Genomic DNA, 19,166 nt, shown 5'->3' on the forward strand with positions numbered 1-19,166 from the left:
AAGTACTTTCCAGTTGGAAATTGTATATTTAGATATATAGATATATTAACAAATCAAGCTGTCACTACTCTGCGGGTTTGACCTCAAATTTTAAAGCGCCACTAATGTTAATTGCAAAGCCAGTCCAGATTTGCACTTTTTATTAGTGATGCTTAGAATTTTTAAATCATAGCAGTTTTAAATGAGCAGCGTATCTATAGGGACAGATTTAATAATTTGTCTTTATTTCTAGTTACTGTAAGTCATGCGTGGAATGTTTCTTATTACTTGTGGCATGTCTATGTTGTTCTTTTCTTTTTCATCCACTAGGGGTCACTGGAGTACTCTTGGGATATGGACGGCTTAGCAGAACAAAGGCACTGAATATTTAAATTTAGAACTCTCCACCCCTCCATATCCCAGAGTACCTCAGTGTACGACCTCAGTGTTTTTTCGGTGCTCACAGCACTAACATCGGCTTGTGGGAGTTCCCACACTTTGTGGAAGATTTTATTAATTTTACTTTTTACTTTTTCATTTTTACACATCCCTTCCCAGTTTCTGAAAAACATGGGTCCGGGATGGTGCCGCTGCAAGGCAGCGCATGGCGTGTCGGTCCTCACAAAGAGCACCCTCACAGCCACAGGCAGTCCACTGTCTCCTGCAAGCTGGACGGAGCTTACAGATAGAAGCCCCGTCGCAGCCATGACCTGAAGAGCTGGACGGAGCTTACACATAGAAGCCCGTCGCAGCCATGACTGGAGAGCTGGACGGAGCTTACACATAGAAGCCCGTCGCAGCCATGATCGGAGATACAGAGCGTAAGGTAGGCTGGGGAACGGGGCGGTCAGCGTAGGCTGCCGCCCCGCTATGTGGGTCAGTATTGTAATGCCGCTCCCGCCGCTCATACATCCGCCCGCCACAGCGTCCCAGCCGCTACGTCTGGCAGCCCAGCCGCTCCATACAGCGTCCGGCCGCCCATCCCAGCCGCTACGTCCGGCCGCCCAGCACACCCGCAGACACTCCATCAGTTGCCAGCGCTAAGAGGGTGACAACCGGGCCGCCGCTCCGTCCGGCTGCCTAGCAACGTCCACCCGCAGACGCTCCGTCAGTCACCAGCGCTGAGAAGCGGAGCGCTCCTGGTGACCTCCGCTGCTCGGCAAGAAAGCCTCCCTGCAAGTCTTCCCGGGCTTCCCGCTGAGACACAGCGTTACAGGGAGCACGGGGGGAAGGGGGGCGGTGGAATCTGGCGGATTACAGCGGCAAGGTTATGTAAAAAACAGCAGCCACAGTTTATGTATATATATATGTGACATGTATTCACTAGATAATAGGCTATTGAGCCTATATTAATGATAGTGAGGCATGTATTGTAACACTGGAGGCATGTATTGTAACATGCCCTGTGATTATCACTGTATAATAGGCTATTGAGCCTATATTAATGTCTGTTATTATCACTGTATAATAGGCTATTGAGCCTATATTAATGTCTGTGGTTATCACTGTATAATAGGCTATTGAGCCTATATTAATGTCTGTGGTTATCACTGTATAATAGGCTATTGAGCCTATATATTATTCACACTAGAGCATGTGTTGTACCCTACCTGTGATTATCATTGTATAATAGGCTATATTAACACTGAAGCAATTGTAACTTGTTCTGTGATTATCAGGGTCAGCATGGCAAAGGGGCCATTTTAACCATGCTTCCTGTTGTTTTACAGTTTGTAATTCCGGAACATTCCTGCCATACATCTCTACGCCACCAGAGGCGCAGGGGTGTTAGTGGGAATTTTGGTTCGGGTTTCACATAGGCTGCCCATGTGAACTGTTTTCAGCCATAAATAAATATATATTACACACCTTCAGATAATAACTTTACTAAGTCGTGCAGGTGTCTGTCCGTTGCCTATTGTGTTGTCTGTCTGCATAGGGAGTAAGGCTCCAGCGCAGACTAAAAATACTTTTAAACTAGACATAAATCTACCACATGTTCACTATGTTTGTAGGTTTTCAGAATCCCAGATCCTATGTTAAACATTGGCAATTCAAATTAACTCCGCTCGACAGGAGCGGTAAGATCGACGGAAGTTATTCCGCAAGCTCTAACAAAGGAGTCTCAGTCTTTCCAAAGGTACAATTTCCCTTTGGGTACCAAGGTGTTAATTTAACTGGTCTTATAATTTAATGCAGTCTGACAATTCTATGTCAGACCTCACAGGGCACATTAAACCAGCAGTCAGATAGTGCGGGGTTTGGGCAACCATACATTGCTAATGACCAGTGAGTCAATGTCTCAAATTTACAGAGACTAAGGAGACTCTAACATCTAATCCGTCGAATTTAATAAACGACAGATTTTCAATGAGTTTCTTATTTAGAATATCTGACTAAGATTTAAGTCTATTTACCCGTTTCCACATCTAAATGGGAGAATCCGCCATTGGTGAATTCGTCTGTGTCAAACATTATAAAGACCCAAGATACATTTGGGTCACTAGGCGCTCTATGTATGGAAACAATGACGATCACGTTTCACTTATCGTTAATAAAAAGCTGCAGAGTATCTCTGTAAAGCTTCTGCTGACGGCTGTTACCTCGATTCTCGCTTTTTAGCGTCGCTAGTTTCAGCACGACAAGGCCAGAAGTTGTTTGGTAAAGTCTAACATTGCCTCCTCCGGTATCAAAACGGAAATACTTTGGTCCGGCGTTTAAAGTCTTTAGAATCCAGTCTTTTCAAGGCTGTGGTACAAAAACAGTCAAGACTTGTAACGCCAGGGCGCTAAAGTCAACAAGCCAGTGGCTTGACGGCCTCTTAGGCCATCTCGATTTTCCAATTGTGGAAGTGCGCCTTTACACATTTGCCGGGTTTCCAGGCATCCACTCATGGATGTATCCGCTATTTAAAGGTTAAAAGACTGCCTCTGTCGGACGAAATTAGGAGTTTTGGCAGGTGGCCATTCAGTCTCTGCTGTTTTCAGCTGTTTTTATTTCCAGGCCTGGTACACCACCAGAGTCAGGGTTACTTATTCCCCTCTGTTTGGGGTACCAAAGCCGGAGGGCTCCGTCGCAGTATCAATCTGCAGGTCACTTACTACAGTTTGACAATGGATTTCTGCGGTTAGTATTTGCATATTTGGAGCCACAAGATTGCATGATTGCGCTTGATCTTCAGAATGCGTATTTACCCATTCCGGTTTGGTCACCGCATCACAGGTTCTTGCGTTTTGCAATACGCCACAACCATTACCCGTTTCAGGTTCTACCGGTTGGCCTCATGTCAGCGCCTCGGGTATTCACCAAAGTGATGTTGGTGATGATAGCTCATCTCAGAGCCCTGGCAGTGACAATCGTTCCATACTTAGACGATCTGCTCATATGAACTCTGTCTCAACAGAGGTTCCTCTTACTTGCGCTACTAACGTACACCACGGTTGCAGTGCAAGTTCAAAAACAATCGCATCTAATTCCGTCTGAACGACTTCAATTCCTAGGCATGATTTTACATACGGTCAATCAAAGAGATTTACCTACTACACCAGAAAGAACAGACCATCTAGTACAATTAGTGCAAAAGCCACGCACACTATCGATACATTGGTGTATTCGCCTATTAGCAACAATGATGTGTTTTCAAGGCGCTTTAGTTCGCCGGGTTTCACTCGCGTTTCCCACAGGGGGCGAGGGTGTCTATACTCTGGGCGAGAGTCTCAGAGGTTGAGGAGTTGTAGTTAAAAAGGTCAGCGACAGGGGTTCTAAAACGGATCACGACAGATTGCTGTCTATAAATGTCCTGGAACTCTGTGCAATTTACAATGCACTACATGCTTCGCTTTCAGTCTGTCCAAGTGCAGTCAGACAACGCAACGGGAGTTGCATACACAACAACCAGGGAGGACCGAGAGGCCGCATCGCAATGCGGGAGGTAGCTCGAATCCTCAAGTGCCCAGAACACCATAAGGTGATGTTGTCGACGGGGTTCATTCCGGGAGTGGACATCTGTTAGACAGAATGATCTCACCCGTCGGGATTTTCATCCAGAAAACTGGGCATTAAATCCAGAGGTGTTTCACATGTGGATACACAGGTGGGGTTACCCTCAGGTATACATGATGGCATCTTGCCACAATTACAAACGCTCAGTATGTGTACAGAACGACAGATCACAAGGGCAGTGGCGGTGGAGGCTCTCACATTCGCGTGGTCGTACAGCCTCGTGTATCTGGCTCCACCGTTTTCCGCGCCTCTCTCCGTTGCTAAAACGGATCATAAGACAGTTCGTCACAGTCATACTAGTGATATCTCATGGGTTTCGGAGAGCTTGCTTCTCTAATCATACTCGCACACGATCTTTGCCCGCTCATAATACGTCAAACCTGTTACAACAGGGACCGTTCTTTTACCCCTATTTACCTATGTACCGCCGCTGCGGTTGACGGGGTGGTGGTTCAGACCGCCCTCTTAAGAAAAGAGATAGGGCATTACAGTATCGGTTATACCAACCATGTTACGAGCTAGGAAGCCGCTTACGGCAGCTCATTATTACAAAATTTGGTGTGCCTATATAGGTGGGTGTGAAGCTCGGAAGTTTCCGACTTCATCTTTCAAGTTACCCGTATTCTGTTATTTTACACACGGGGTGGAATGAAAAACTGCGTTTATCTGCACTAAGGGTGCAGGTATCTGTGTGGTCAATTTATTTTCAAAGACGTTTGACTCTATTGCGTCGGTACACACTTTTCTACAAGGTGTCATCAAAGTGCAGCCTCCATTTATCCCACCTACAGCGCCATGCGACTTGAAGCTGGGTTCAGATTTCTTACAGTTTTCATATTTTGAACTCTTACAACAAATGGGGATTAAGTTTCTCACTTGGAAAACGTTTTTCTTCTAGCCTTAGCTTCGGCAAGGGTTTTGTTTTCACATTTGGGTGCCTTGTATTCCAAGCCACCGTATTTGGGTTTTCTCATGACAAAGCAGAACTTCGGACGAATTCCGATTTCTTATTTTTCACATCAATAAACCAATAGTGGTTCCTGTGTTGACAGCACATTCTAGAATTCTGAATGTGGTACACGCATTACGCGTCTATATGTCCCGAACGTCTACAGTTCGTAATACGGATACGTTGTTTGTTCTCTATGATGCTGCCAACTGGGGTTAGCCAGTTTCTCAGCAGACATTATCCAGTTGGATAAAAATGACTACAAGTCAGGCTTACTTTAAGGCTAAGTTACAGTCGCCTACGTCAGTAATAGCTCATCCCACAGGTTCTGTGGGAATGTCATGATCAGCTGGTCGTGAAGCGTCTACGACGCGGCTACATAGTCTTCAGTGCACACGTTTGTGCGCGGTTACACGTTATGAAACGGTTGCGGCATCAGCATCTAGCTTTGGCCGCCTACTGTTACAGGTGTCAAACAGCTCTCCCGCCCACGAGGGAAGCTTTGGTACGTCCCAAGAGTACTCCAGTGACCCCTAGTGGATGAAAAAGAAAATAGGATTTTGGTACTTACCAGGTAAATCCTTTTCTTTGAATTCATAGGGGGCACTGGACGCCCACCCAGAGCAGTTTTACCTGGGTTGTATTAAGCTCAGAGGAGCTTATGGTAACACATTTTCACCGATTGGTTCAAATTATAAATGTCTATCGGTTATGGTGTCAACTGTTTAGTTGACAGTAACGTTATGTGTCAACTTTGTGGTTGTCCGTTATGTTATAGGAATTCTCCATTGTCAACCTCTCTATATAGTTCCTGTTCGCTCAGTAAAAAACACTGAGGTCGTACACTGAGGTACTCTGGGATATGGAGGGGTGGAGAGTTCTAAATTTAAATATTCAGTGCCTTTGTTCTGCTAAGCCGTCCATATCCCAAGAGTACTCCAGTGCCCCCTATGGATTCAAAGAAAAGGATTTACCTGGTAAGTACCAAAATCCTATTTTTTGCTTTTCATTTAATTGTATTATGATATATGCATCATGACAGTTGTGTACTTTGTGTTTACCCTTTGATGGTTACACATCTGCTATTTGGCGTGCTGCTGGGGACTTAGTAGCTGAGTATACTCAATGGGGGTAATTCTGAGTTGATCGCAGCAGCAAGTTTGTTAGCAATTGGGCAAAACCATGGAGGTCATTCCGAGTTGTTCGCTCGCAAGGCGATTTTAGCAGAGTTGCTCACGCTAAGCCGCCGCCTAATGGGAGTGAATCTTAGCATCTTAAAATTGCGAACGATGTATTCGCAATATTGCGATTACACACCTCGTAGCAGTTTCTGAGTAGCTTCAGACTTACTCGGCATCTGCGATCAGTTCAGTGCTTGTCGTTCCTGGTTTGACGTCACAAACACACCCAGCGTTCGCCCAGACACTACTCCGTTTCTCCGGCCACTCCTGCGTTTTTTCCGGAAACGGTAGCATTTTTTCCCACACGCCCATAAAACGGCCTGTTTCCGCCCAGTAACACCCATTTCCTGTCAATCACATTACGATCGCCAGAACGATGAAAAAGCCGTGAGTAAAATTCCTAACTGCATAGCAAATTTACTTGGCGCAGTCGCAGTGCGAACATTGCGCATGCGCATTAAGCGGAAAATCGCTGCGATGCGAAGATTTTTACCGAGCGAACAACTCGGAATGAGGGCCCATGTGCACTGCAGGGGGGGGCAGATATAACATTTGCAGAGAGAGTTAGATTTGGGTGGGTTATTTTGTTTCTGTGCAGGGTAAATACTGGCTGCTTTATTTTTACACTGCAATTTAGATTTCAGTTTGAATACACCCAGTGGTGCAAGTAGAAAAAATGGGTGTGGCCAAATGCCACATGGGGCGTGGCCAATGAAAATGGGGGCGTGATACACATATGGGGGGAGGGGCAGATACACGTATGACCCCAATAGTGCCAGATATACATTGCCACACAGTGCCAGATATACATTGCCCCACAGTGCCAGATACACAAATGCCCCCAGAGTGCCAGATACACAAATGTCCCCAGAGTGCCAAATACACAAATGTCCCCAGAGTGCCAGATACACATTGCCTCACAGTGCCAGATACACGTTGCCTCACAGTGCCAGATACACATTGCCTCACAGTGCCAGATACACATTGCCTCACAGTGCCAGATACACATTGCCTCACAGTGCCAGATACACAAATGCCCCCAGAGTGCCAGATATACATTGCCTCACAGTGCCAGATACACAAATGCCCCCACTGTGTCAAATATACATTGCCACCCAGTGCCAGATACAGAAATGCCCCCACAGTGCCAGATATGCCCCCAGTGCCAGATACACAAGTATGCCCCCATTGCCAGATATGCCCTCAGTGTCAGATATGCCCCAGTGCCAGATACACATGTCTCCGCAGTGCCAGATATGGCCACAGTGCCAGATATACATGTCCCCCCAGTGCCAGATATGGCCCCCAGTGCCAGATATGCCCCCCAGTGCCAGATATGCCCCCAGTGCCAGATATCCCCCAGTGCCAGATACAGAAATGCCCCCAGTGCCAGATACACAAGTATGCCCCCATTGCCAGATATGCCCCAGTGCCAGATACACATGTCTCCGCAGTGCCAGATATGCCCCCAGTGCCAGATATGCCCCAGTGCCAGATACATATGTCTCCGCAGTGCCAGATATGGCCACAGTGCCAGATACACATGTCCCCCCAAAGCCAGATATGCCCCCCAGTGCCAGATATGCCCCCAGTGCCAGGTACACATGTCCCCCAGTGCCAGATATGCTCCCAGTGCCAGATATCCCTCAGTGCCAGATACACATGTCCTTCCAGTGCCAGATATGCCCCCAGTGCCAGATACACATGTCCTTCCAGTGCCAGATATGCCCCCAGTGCCAGATATCCCCCAGTGCCAGATATGCCCCAGTGCCAGATATGCCCCAGTGCCAGGTACACAAGTCCCCCAGTGCCAGATATCCCCCAGTGTCAGGTATACATGCCCCCCCCTCCCCTGCTCACCGCTGCCGTCGCCGTCCTGTCTGTGTGAGGGAAGGAGAGCGCAGCCTGCGCCTCTCCTTCCCCTCAGTCTCCGGCGGGTGTCTCAGTTTAATTCAGCGCCGATCCGAGAGCCAATCAGAGCTCGCGGGTGCGAGCTCTGATTGGCTCACGGATCGGCGCTGAATTAAACTGAGACACCCGCCGGAGACTGAGGGGAAGGAGAGGTGCAGGCTGCGCTCTCCTTCCCTCACATCAGCGGCGGTGCGGTGGGGACGGCGGAGGGAGGGAGGGAAGAGGAGCGGCGGCCCGTCGGTGTGGGTACGGCGTACCCACGGCTAAATTCTTACGGGTACGCCGTACCCACCCGTACCCACACACTTGCACCACTGAATACACCCCACCCAAATCTAACTCTCTCTGCACATGTTATATCTGCCCCTCCTGCAGTGCACATGGTTTTGCCCAACTGCTAACAAAATTGCTGCTGCGATCAACTCAGAATTAGGCCCAATGGCCCTCATTCCGAGTTGTTCGCTCGGTAATTTTCTTCGCATCGCAGCGATTTTCCGCTAATTGCGCATGCGCAATGTTCGCACTGCGCCAAGTAAATTTGCTATGCAGTTAGGTATTTTACTCACGGCATTACGAGGTTTTTTCTTCGTTCTGGTGATCGTAATGTGATTGACAGGAAGTGGGTGTTTCTGGGCGGAAACTGGCCGTTTTATGGGTGTGTGTGAAAAAACGCTGCCGTTTCTGGGAAAAACGCGGGAGTGTCTGAAGAAATGGGGGAGTGTCTGCGCGAACGCTGGGTGTGTTTGTGACGTCAAACCAGGAACGAAACTGACTGAACTGATCGCAGTTGCCGAGTAAGTCTGGAGCTACTCAGAAACTGCTAAGAAGTGTCTGTTCGCAATTCTGCTAATCTTTCGTTCACAATTTTACTATGCTAAGATTCAATCCCAGTAGGCGGCGGCTTAGCGTGTGCAAAGCTGCTAAAAGCAGCTTGCGAGCGAACAACTCGGAGTGACCACCAATGGGTGTACTGCTTTTGCTGCTTGTGACATGTTTTTTTCTTTGGCAATCTGCCACCACGCACATTGGCCCTCATTCCGAGTTGATCGCTCGCAAGGCGATTTTAGCAGAGTTGCTCACGCTAAGCCGCCGCCTACTGGGAGTGAATCTTAGCATCTTAAAATTGCGACCGAAGTAATCGCAATATTGCGATTACACACCTCGTAGCAGTTTCTGAGTAGCTCCAGACTTACTCGGCATCTGCGATCAGTTCAGTGCTTGTCGTTCCTGGTTTGACGTCACAAACACACCCAGCGTTCGCCCAGACACTCCTCCGTTTCTCCGGCCACTCCTGCGTTTTTTCCGGAAACGGTAGCGTTTTTTCCCACACGCCCATAAAACGGCCTGTTTCCGCCCAGTAACACCCATTTCCTGTCAATCACATTATGATCGCCAGAACGATGAAAAAGCCGTGAGTAAAATTACTAAGTGCATAGCAAATTTACTTGGCGCAGTCGCAGTGCGAACATTGCGCATGCGCACTAAGCAGAAAATCGCTGCGATGCGATGAAATTTACCGAGCGAACAACTCGGAATGAGGGCCCTTGTGTAGGTAACTACATTGCTAGTTTTATAATCCCTGATTGCTAAAAAAAAGTGTCAGGTAGACAGATAGAGCAAGTCGTCATCTGCATGTAAATGTATTTGTGGCGAAAACAATTATCTAGTGTGGTTATATCAAATCTGCCAATCTCCATTGCGCAGCTAAGAGGGCAGTATAGGGAGTGTGAGGCTGCGATTACATCTTCATGGACCTGCCCCCTTGCTCTACACAGTGTCATTATTACCGCCATTGTAATGCAGGACCATGAAGACAGGATTCAGCGCAAATAGTTGAATTAAACTGCCCGAACCGCCCATTTCACTTGGGAAATGAAGAAGCTGGCAACCTCAGGTAGCCTCCAAGAGATTTGTTCACTTTTCTGGGTGTTCGGGAGAGCCACCGGAGATTTGGGAGTCTCCCAGATGTTCCGAAAGACTAGACAAGTATGGGTTGTTGTGTTGCTATGTAGGTGACCAGTGATGGAATTATTATGGGTTCAGGGCTCAGGCTGCTGCAGACCGCAGGTTATGGGATCTTGGGTGATCCTATCTGAGTCCCCAACTCACTCCCTTAAGCCCCCGCATCCTGCCAGATGGCATGTGTTCAGCCCCCCTCCTGCAACTTACTATCAAATTTGGTATTGCGGTGTTGGCATTGTAATCACCAGAATATGCTTATTATTTCTTGGTAGATGGGTGATGTACTTACACTATCTTTCTACATTCTACTAGCTGTTATACCCGTTCTTCGCACGGGAGTTTCTGATTTTCACGGTTGAACATATAAATGAGTGTTAGAAATTTGGTAAATCTATAGAAATGTAAATTTGAGACGTCTTAATGTAAGTAAATATTAATCCATGGTTCTTGGCGTTACTCGAGGAGCACCCGTAGCAGATTCGGTAACAAGTGACAGGACCATTTTTGTTGATTATTAAATTCTACACATTGGAGGTGCAATTTAAATTTTGATCCGATTGTCTGTATGGGGGTTATCTTTCACGCAGCGCAAGCCAAGCATTGGTAGTGACGTAATGACGTCAACCCCCTGTTCATACCCTTAGGGGAGGTTTATTAAAATTTTATTTACGTAGTTTTGCTATTTCCCACCTGAAGTATACCTACGTTACATTCAGTTTCCTAACATATCGGGAAGTAAGAGAACTAGTGATGAGCCAGTCAGTTAGTGAGTGTGTGAGGGCTTTCGTATATATATATATATATATATATATATATATAAAAAGATGTAAATGGCGGCACTCAGGTAAGGAAACACACACGACAGCCGTTGTGAACATCCAACGTTTCAATGCGGAAGCATTTTCATCAGGGCATACAATGCTCCCGCATTTGAACGTTGGCTATTCACATCGGCTGTCGTGTGTGTTTCTTTACCTGAGTGTCGCCATTTACATCTTTCTACACATCTGGGTGACCGGCTGTGGTTCAGCAGTATGGAGGGCAACGGGGACAGTTATTTATATATGCAGTGCCGTGCTGACATGTACCATATATATATATATATATATATCTCAAATGTAATTTTAAAGCTATATTTTCATGTCTGAATATAAGTGTACTTTTATATCACTGTTGAGTTTATTTACATAACAGAAGATAGAAAATATATAAAAATAAATAAAACATGAAGCGGTCATTTAGGAGCAATAAATGTTACTCAATAAATGCTTCTGTCTGACCTTGTGAAAGTTGACCGTGTCCTGTGCTCACTGCTCATCTCAGTAACATTGTATGAAGTGCTACTAAATTCTGTAAGGAAGAACATTCTTTCTCACACATAGCCCACAAGAGCTGGATAAGATAGACTGGAGAGCTTGTGTTTACAATACATGCCCTTCACTAGATAACTGGATTATCTGCCTGTGCACAAATAGCTCTGACAACTAGGCCTGCCAGTCTGTGCAAGGTGCTTTACAGGCTGTCACTAACCCGCTCTAAAGTGCCACAATATCGGTACATAGAACGTGGCTGTCATAAAGGTGTGTGTAAAAAATAGACAGGACAAGATACTCAGCTGCTCTGGTGATACTGTCCAGAGTGGAAATTATGCTCATCTGTGAGCCAGCTAGTTTATGTGCAGCAGAGAGAGTAAAATACAAATATCACTGCTATACTGATATATATCACTGGGATACTTGTTAAATAGGTTTCCACATACAAAGGGGAATTCCACTCTTAGATTTATTTAAGAACACATCTGTGGTGCAGTGTGGTAGTCCTAATTTTCGGACACTGTCCTACCCAGGAAACGAAGTGTCTTGCTGGTTGAGTGGATGGGGGGTGGGGGGGGGGGGGGGGGACTAAGGCATGCTTGCCTACTCTCCCAGAGCGGCCGGGAGGTTCCCAAAATTCGAGTGATACTCCCGGCCCCCTAGGAAAAACAGGCAAGCTTCCCAGCAGTGGCGGATTTAGCGGGGGGCGATTAGGGCGAACGCCCCCCCCCTACATATACCGGCACCGGGATGGAGGCCGGGTCCCGGCGCGGTATTGGGAACGGGGTGGAGAGTGGTGCAGCGCGGCGGGGTACGAGGAGAGAGAGGAGCGTCCTGACGCGCGTACAGCGACCTCTGTTCTGACCACGCCCCCTCCTTCCTGTACACGCGTCAGGACGCTCTCTCTCTGTCTTCGTCCTCCGCCGCGCTGCACCGCTCTGCACCCCGTTCCCAATACCGCGGCGGGACCCGGCCTCCATCTATGAGGTGGGAGTGTGTGTGAGTGTGTGTGTGAGTGTGTGTGTGTGTGTCTCCCATTTCTATCCCCCCCCCCCTCTTCTCCCTGCATTATTTGGCTGAATTTTGCCTCATTCTGTGTGCTATGTCATTTTTGCCTCATACAGTGTGCTATAATGTGATTTTTCCCTCATTCTGCGTGCTATCGTGTGAATTTTGCCTCATTCTGCGTGCTATCATGTGAATTTTGCCTCATTCTGCGTGCTATAATGTCAATTTCGGCTCATTCTGCGTGCTATAACGTCATTTTTGCCTCATACAGTGTGCTATAATGTGATTTTTCCCTCATTCTGCGTGCTATCATGTGAATTTTCCCTCATTCTGCGTGCTATCATGTGAATTTCGGCTCATTCAGTGTGCTACAATGTGAATTTCGGCTCATTCAGTGTGCTACAATGTGAATTTCGGCTCATTCAGTGTGCTATAATGTGAATTTCGGCTCATTCAGTGTGCTACAATGTAAATTTCGGCTCATTCAGTGTGCTATGATGTGAATTTCGGCTCATTCAGTGTGCTACAATGTGAATTTCGGCTCATTCAGTGTGCTATAATGTGAATTTCGGATCATACTGTGTGCTATAATGTGAATTTTAGCTCATTCTGTGTGCTATAATGTGAATGTCGGCTCATTCAGTGTGCTATAATGTGAATTTCGGCTCATTCTGTGTGCTGTAGAAACAGAATTTGTCGGCAGATAAGAACCACTTGGCCCATCTAGTCTGCCCCTTTTTTTTTTTTTTTTTTTTTTACATTATTTTTATCTCTAACCTTATCTGATCCTTATTTCTTTGTAAGAATATCCTTATGTCTGTCCCATGCATGTTTAAATTGCCCTACTGTCTTATCCTCTACCACCCCTGATGGAAGGAATGGCGATTCGCCAGTCTGTATCACCAGTGCGCAGGGTTCTCTCCACTAACTGGCAACATTTTATTAGTAATGGCAACAATAGGAAATTTTAGAAGCGAACGGGAAGGGCATTACTAAGTGGGAGGGGCTATGATTATGGGGAGGAGTCATCATTCTTAAACCGCCCCCCCTAAAAGTTAAGTCTAGATCCGCCACTGCTTCCCAGAGAGGAGTCTGCTGCCCACAATCCCCTGCATTCACCTACACCCCCCTCTTTTTTCACACTCAACCGCATGCTGACGGAAAGGGGGTGGGACCATTATATCATTTAGGACAAATTGCGTCATCGTAGCCCCGCCCCCTGTCTTACAATGCCTGTAATTTGAGCATGGTAAAGCAGGAGGGGGGGCCGTGATGACACATTCTAGTCTCTAGTATTTTTTGGGGGACTGTCCACGGGTGGGACAGCGGGACAGTCCAAAAAAAATGGGACTGCCCAGCGAAAATCAGGACAGTTGGGAGGTATGCATACTATTACTAACCAGCTTTTGTTGTGTCACAGAGGCATACATGCTAACTTTTGATTGCTCCTTTTTGGGAGAAACCCAGAGAGGATATAACTGTGACCATTTGGGTGCGGAGCTGGGCTCTTTGTGTCATTAGGTCCTATCACTGTTATGGCAGAATGCAGAAAATTGTGAATCCATGGGAAGGGGTGGGACTAAAATGTTGCAATTCGCATCACTTTACGGACCTGCGATTACCGGTCTACCCAGAGTATAGATGCAGCTAACAGCTATTGCGGGTTGGGCTGGGCACTCTGTGACCCCTCATGCATAACGCAGCGAATTGCAGGTCTCTGAAGAGGGACAGAGACAAAACAACAGGATTTTATGATGGTTGATCCTGTGTCGTTTGCATAAGTGTTCAAATGCTTATTTCATTTATCAGCACTATGCACACCTACTGTACCATCATGTTTGGCACACTCCCTTCATTATTTTACCCTTATATATGGTTATATTGGTTGAAATATTTTACTGTAAGTGACATTTTATATTTTCTCTTGAATACATGGTTATACATCTGCATATATGTACATTGCACACCTCCAATGCACACCAGTAAATTTGGACAAACACGCATGCGCAACCACAAAGCAGTAGGCTGTACATGACGAAGAATGAGTTCATGTTTCCTAGGAAGTGACTAGTGCTGTTGGTGCGCTGTACCATCACATCCAGGGCCGTAACTAGGGGTAGCTAAGCGGTGTCTTTGCCCAGGACGCAGGGCCTTGGGGGCAGCACTGCCACTGCCCAAGGAACCTGATTTTGACTTCCAAGGTGCCTAGAATGGATGCCGGAGGAGTGCTGAATCCTAAAGAAGCTCCAGACAGTGCTGTACTTCCTGGTGATACTGTACCCCCCGTGTGACATCACTACATATTAATATATTCAGGGGGCAGGGCTCACAGGGCACAAAATAGCCCTACTCCAACACTGATCCCATCCATTTCCCCTCCCATATAATAAATAGGAAGAAGCTTCCAAATCAGTTCTGTCTGGCGTAAAGTGAGACACTTGGAATGTGTATCATCTCTTGGTCGTACTTTTGGCAGGAGAGTTCTGCTTTTCTGCGACTGCCCCACCCACAGGCTGCATTGTCCAGCGGGAAGAGGGAAAAGTGTATGTGTGTGGTGGGGACCACTGTCACCGCTGCTCTGCATAGCACGGTATCTATTCACAGTGCAGGAAGAGCTTGGGGGCTGACATGATTTTCCACGCCCCCACAGTGATGCATGCCCCTTCCTGTGAGCCTCTGCCCATTTTTCAGGCACGCAGAGCGTCAGCACGTACAATGTCCCGATGTTATAAATGGCAATATTGGGAGGTATGCTCTATTGAAGGCCTGGCATTTAGTGCAGGCCTGGCTAACGTGTCCCAGCATGCCATGTCACAGTTTTGCTATTATAACATATTGGCAGGGCATGCTGGCATGTGTAGTTTCACAACAGCTGGTGAGCCACAGGTTGGCCAGGCCTGCTCTACTGGTGATTCAGCCAAATGTAAAAAAAACATTATTGTGACGTTAGGTTGTGACATGCACTTCACCTCAGTTTGTGGAGCCTTTCCCAGAATCCTCTGTTCTGAATTGCCACATATTGTACATATTTTCACAGCACTTGAAATCAGATAAAGCAATTATGATAATATGGCAGCTGCTTTTGCATCACACTAGACATTAAGGATGCATGATAGGAACATGTACTTATCCTTGGAGCCCAGGCACAAAGCATAATATTTGTATTATTATGATCCTTTTTGTATGAGGTACAAGCTTATTATGTAGTACCCTTCTATCAGTAGTAATGTTGTTATCTCAAGGATAATAGCAGGTCAACTGGTAGAGCAGAAAGTTTCCCTTTACAAATAAAATCATACAAATGTTGAGTATATTATATCTAACTGATGATAATAATTGCACTGATGTCTGATTTTATTTCCACAATTACTTCAGAGGCACTGGTAATGGGTTGGGTATGGCTTACCGTTGGGTATGGCTTACCGTTTGCCAGGATCCCGGCGGTCAGCATTGCGATGCCGTGATCCCGGCTGCAGAATGCCGGCGGGAGGGGAGGGTGAGCACAACGAAGCCCCCTGCACTGGCCACAGGTTCTATTCTCACTCTATGGGTGTCGTGGACACCCACAAGTGGGAATAGTCCCTGTTAGTCGGCATGACGACTGACAGGATTTGGAGCGTGCAGGATGTAGGGGTTGGTAATTTGACTGGCGGTCTCCTGACCGGTCACATAACTACGTCCCCTGGTAACTATCAAGGTTTGGTCCTGAGATTCAAGATTATACATAATCTCAGTATTACTGCAGCCTTATACATGTTTTGTATAGGATGTGTTTGATTGGTTGAGATGTTGCTAAATATTCTTTTTTGTACAAGTATCAAACATGTAAGGACCATTTGTAGGGCAAGCTTAACATGGAGGATTAACTAATAATTTATAAGACGGTACACTTTCATAGTAAAGAGGGTGTTTACAGTGATATTGGTGATCATTCCGAGTTGTTCGCTAGCTGCATCCGTTCGCTGTGCAGCGATGAGGCAAAAAAACGCACTTCTGCGCATGCGGCGCAATGCGCACACGTGTCGTACTATTGCAGCGAACAATGTAGTTTCACACAGGGTCTAGCGAAGCATTTCAGTCACACTGGTGGCCGCAGAGTGATTGACATGAAGTGTGCGTTTCTGGGTGTCAACTGACTGTTTTCAGGGAGTGTTCAAAAAAACGCAGGCGTGCCAGGAAAAATGCAGGCGTGGCTGGGCGAACGCAGGGCGTGTTTGTGACGTCAAAACAGGAACTGAATATGCTGAAGTGATCTCAAGCGCTGAGTAGGTTTTGAGCTACTCTAAAACTGCACAAAAAAACTTTGTAGCCACTCTGCGATCCTTTCGTTCGAACTTCTGCTAAGCTAAAATACACTCCCAGTGGGCGGCGGCATAGCGTTTGCACGGCTGCTAAAAACTGCTAGCGAGCGAACAACTCGGAATGACCACCATTGTACGATAAAGAGCCATCTGCTATCCCTCCAGTAAACTCACTCAGGTAAAGCTTAACCTTTAGCTATTGCTATACTCCAACACAGAACACCTCATTTATCTTTATCTCTTGTTGGTCTAGGATGCCCAGCAGCTGATCGGCCAAATAAAGGATTCAAAATTATTTCTGCAAATAGTATAGGGCTTCATCTAACAAGGGCAGTGTCATGGTATGAGTGGGGAATGAGTGCCAGCACCAGACTGAAATTTAGATGGTGGAAGGAGCAGTGTTCCCCAGTAGCACAGTACCTTACTGATGTGAGGATCCTGTTTTGCTTGAAGATTGTGATGTCAAACCACTTACCCTTATATAAAATGAAGTTTACCCAACTTATTCTGTTGACTTTCTTAAAAGTACTTATTTTGTCTTACAGTTGCTGAAAGTTGTTACCAGCTCCAAGTTGGTGATTTTAAAATGAAATTAAAATATCTTTTTAATTCACTTGTGTGATACAGTCTGTCTTTGGGCGGGATGTACTAAAGAGAAAATGTGGTTTTCGCTGCCTTGGGTTTCGCCATCTTTTGGTGGCGATACCCTATAGAAGCCTATGGGCTTCTTACCGCAGCCGCCGACGCATCCAGCGCCACCCTGCTCACGACGACCCCCCCGGCATACCTGTGTGCAGTAAACTGCTGCCTTCGTGATGCTGGTACGGCCCCCCCTCCTCCTCCCCCGCAGCACAGCTATTTGTCCTTCCGGCTGCAGGGGTGAGAAGGAGGAGCCAGGGGACTCCCTGCACACGTCACCTCCCGGGTCTGGGAGGTGACTAAACCCACAGAGACCCCCCGCACACCACCTCACAGGTATTGCGGGGGGTCTCTGTCACCGCATTGTGATGTTAATTGCATATATTAGTACATATGTGGTTAGCATCGCTGCGGTAGGTGGTGGGGGCCGGCGATGTATTTTAATACATCCCGCCCTTTGTCAAATTTGAGCAGAATTGTGACCTTTATTTTCGAAGCACAGGTTTAACAAAATATCATTTTTAGCCCTTTACATGTCTTCGGCTAAAGCTGTGACGCTATATTTTTTTATCTGTTTTGTTGTAAGACAGGCATGTCCAAACTGCGGCCCTCCAGCTGTTGTGAAACTACATATCCCAGCATGCCGTGACACAGTTTTGCTGTCAGAGAATGCTATAGCTGTGTCAGGGCATGCTGGTATGTGTAGTTTCTCAACAGCTGGAGGGCCGCAGTTTGGACATGCCTGTTGTAAGAGATCGGTTACTTTGCTGATTGAGAAGATTCTGGTATTAACTCTGTCACTTTTTTTTTTTAGTACAACCACAATGCCTTCGAACACCAGAAATATCAATGGAGAGGAGACTGCAGAGTCACTAATTTGGCTCACCAAGCAGAAAGATGGACAGACTGATGTGTATGTGGAGCTGTCGAACGTACGAAGCAGTACAGACTGCAAGCGCATCCCGGCTCTCTCCTCCATTTTACCTGTTATATTAACATTATGGATCATCACAGTGATGAGAATTACGTCTTGACACGGAGCTCTGCAGATCCAGTCGGCACATTCTTCAACGTATAATCCTGCCATGAACTTTGCCTGGATAAATTCGCAATGAAAGAAAATAAAAATCAGTCAATGCAACCAATTAAAAAAATATATAATAGTATTAATGGAAGAGAAAATAATTATTGTTTTGCCTCCAGTTAAGACTTTTCCTTCGTACAGTTCAGAGTGGAGACGGCCATTTTGTTTTGAGTGCTTAACCGATATTAATGAGAATGTGAACTATACATTCACAGTGACACCATTGGGAAACAGTGACAGCATTGAGAAATGTAGCACAAATTGCCAACTACCTCAGTGATCGTATTACTTAAGCCCACAAAATGGCTGCGTCCACTGTGTTGTTGGCAATCGGTGCCCTGTGTTACAGTATTGAATTATTACAACATAAATAGCCATGAACCTCAGTGTCTGTGTGTAGTGTATATAGTCAGAAAGGCTGGATATAAGAGCACAGCACGGAAATATAGTTTCTCTAACGTCCTAGTGGATGCTGGGGACTCCGAAAGGACCATGGGGAATAGCGGCTCCGCAGGAGACTGGGCACAAAGTAAAAGCTTTAGGACTAGCTGGTGTGCACTGGCTCCTCCCCCTATGACCCTCCTCCAAGCCTCAGTTAAGATTTTGTGCCCGAACGAGAAGGGTGCAATCTAGGTGGCTCTCCTGAGCTGCTTAGAGTAAAAGTTTAAATAGGTTTTTTATTTTCAGTGAGACCTGCTGGCAACAGGCTCACTGCATCGAGGGACTAAGGGGAGAAGAAGCGAACTCACCTGCGTGCAGAGTGGATTGGGCTTCTTAGGCTACTGGACATTAGCTCCAGAGGGACGATCACAGGCCCAGCCATGGATGGGTCCCGGA

The 19,166-nt window shown here is 46.5% G+C and overlaps 1 protein-coding gene across 1 annotated transcript in view; it reads left to right on the forward strand.

The window, feature by feature from the left end:
- The window catches only part of TRABD2B (TraB domain containing 2B), a 627,183-nt gene extending 608,334 nt beyond the window's left edge, over positions 1-18,849 (forward strand). Inside the window, exon 7 of the mRNA XM_063939587.1 lies at positions 18,060-18,849. Within this exon, the coding sequence (XP_063795657.1) occupies positions 18,060-18,279 (220 nt within the window). The 3' untranslated portion in view covers positions 18,280-18,849. The remainder of the gene's footprint in view (positions 1-18,059) is intronic.
- Positions 18,850-19,166: the final 317 nt, after the last annotated feature.

Source organism: Pseudophryne corroboree, chromosome 9, assembly GCF_028390025.1.
Source record: "Pseudophryne corroboree isolate aPseCor3 chromosome 9, aPseCor3.hap2, whole genome shotgun sequence".
In the NCBI taxonomy this organism is placed as follows: domain Eukaryota; kingdom Metazoa; phylum Chordata; class Amphibia; order Anura; family Myobatrachidae; genus Pseudophryne; species Pseudophryne corroboree.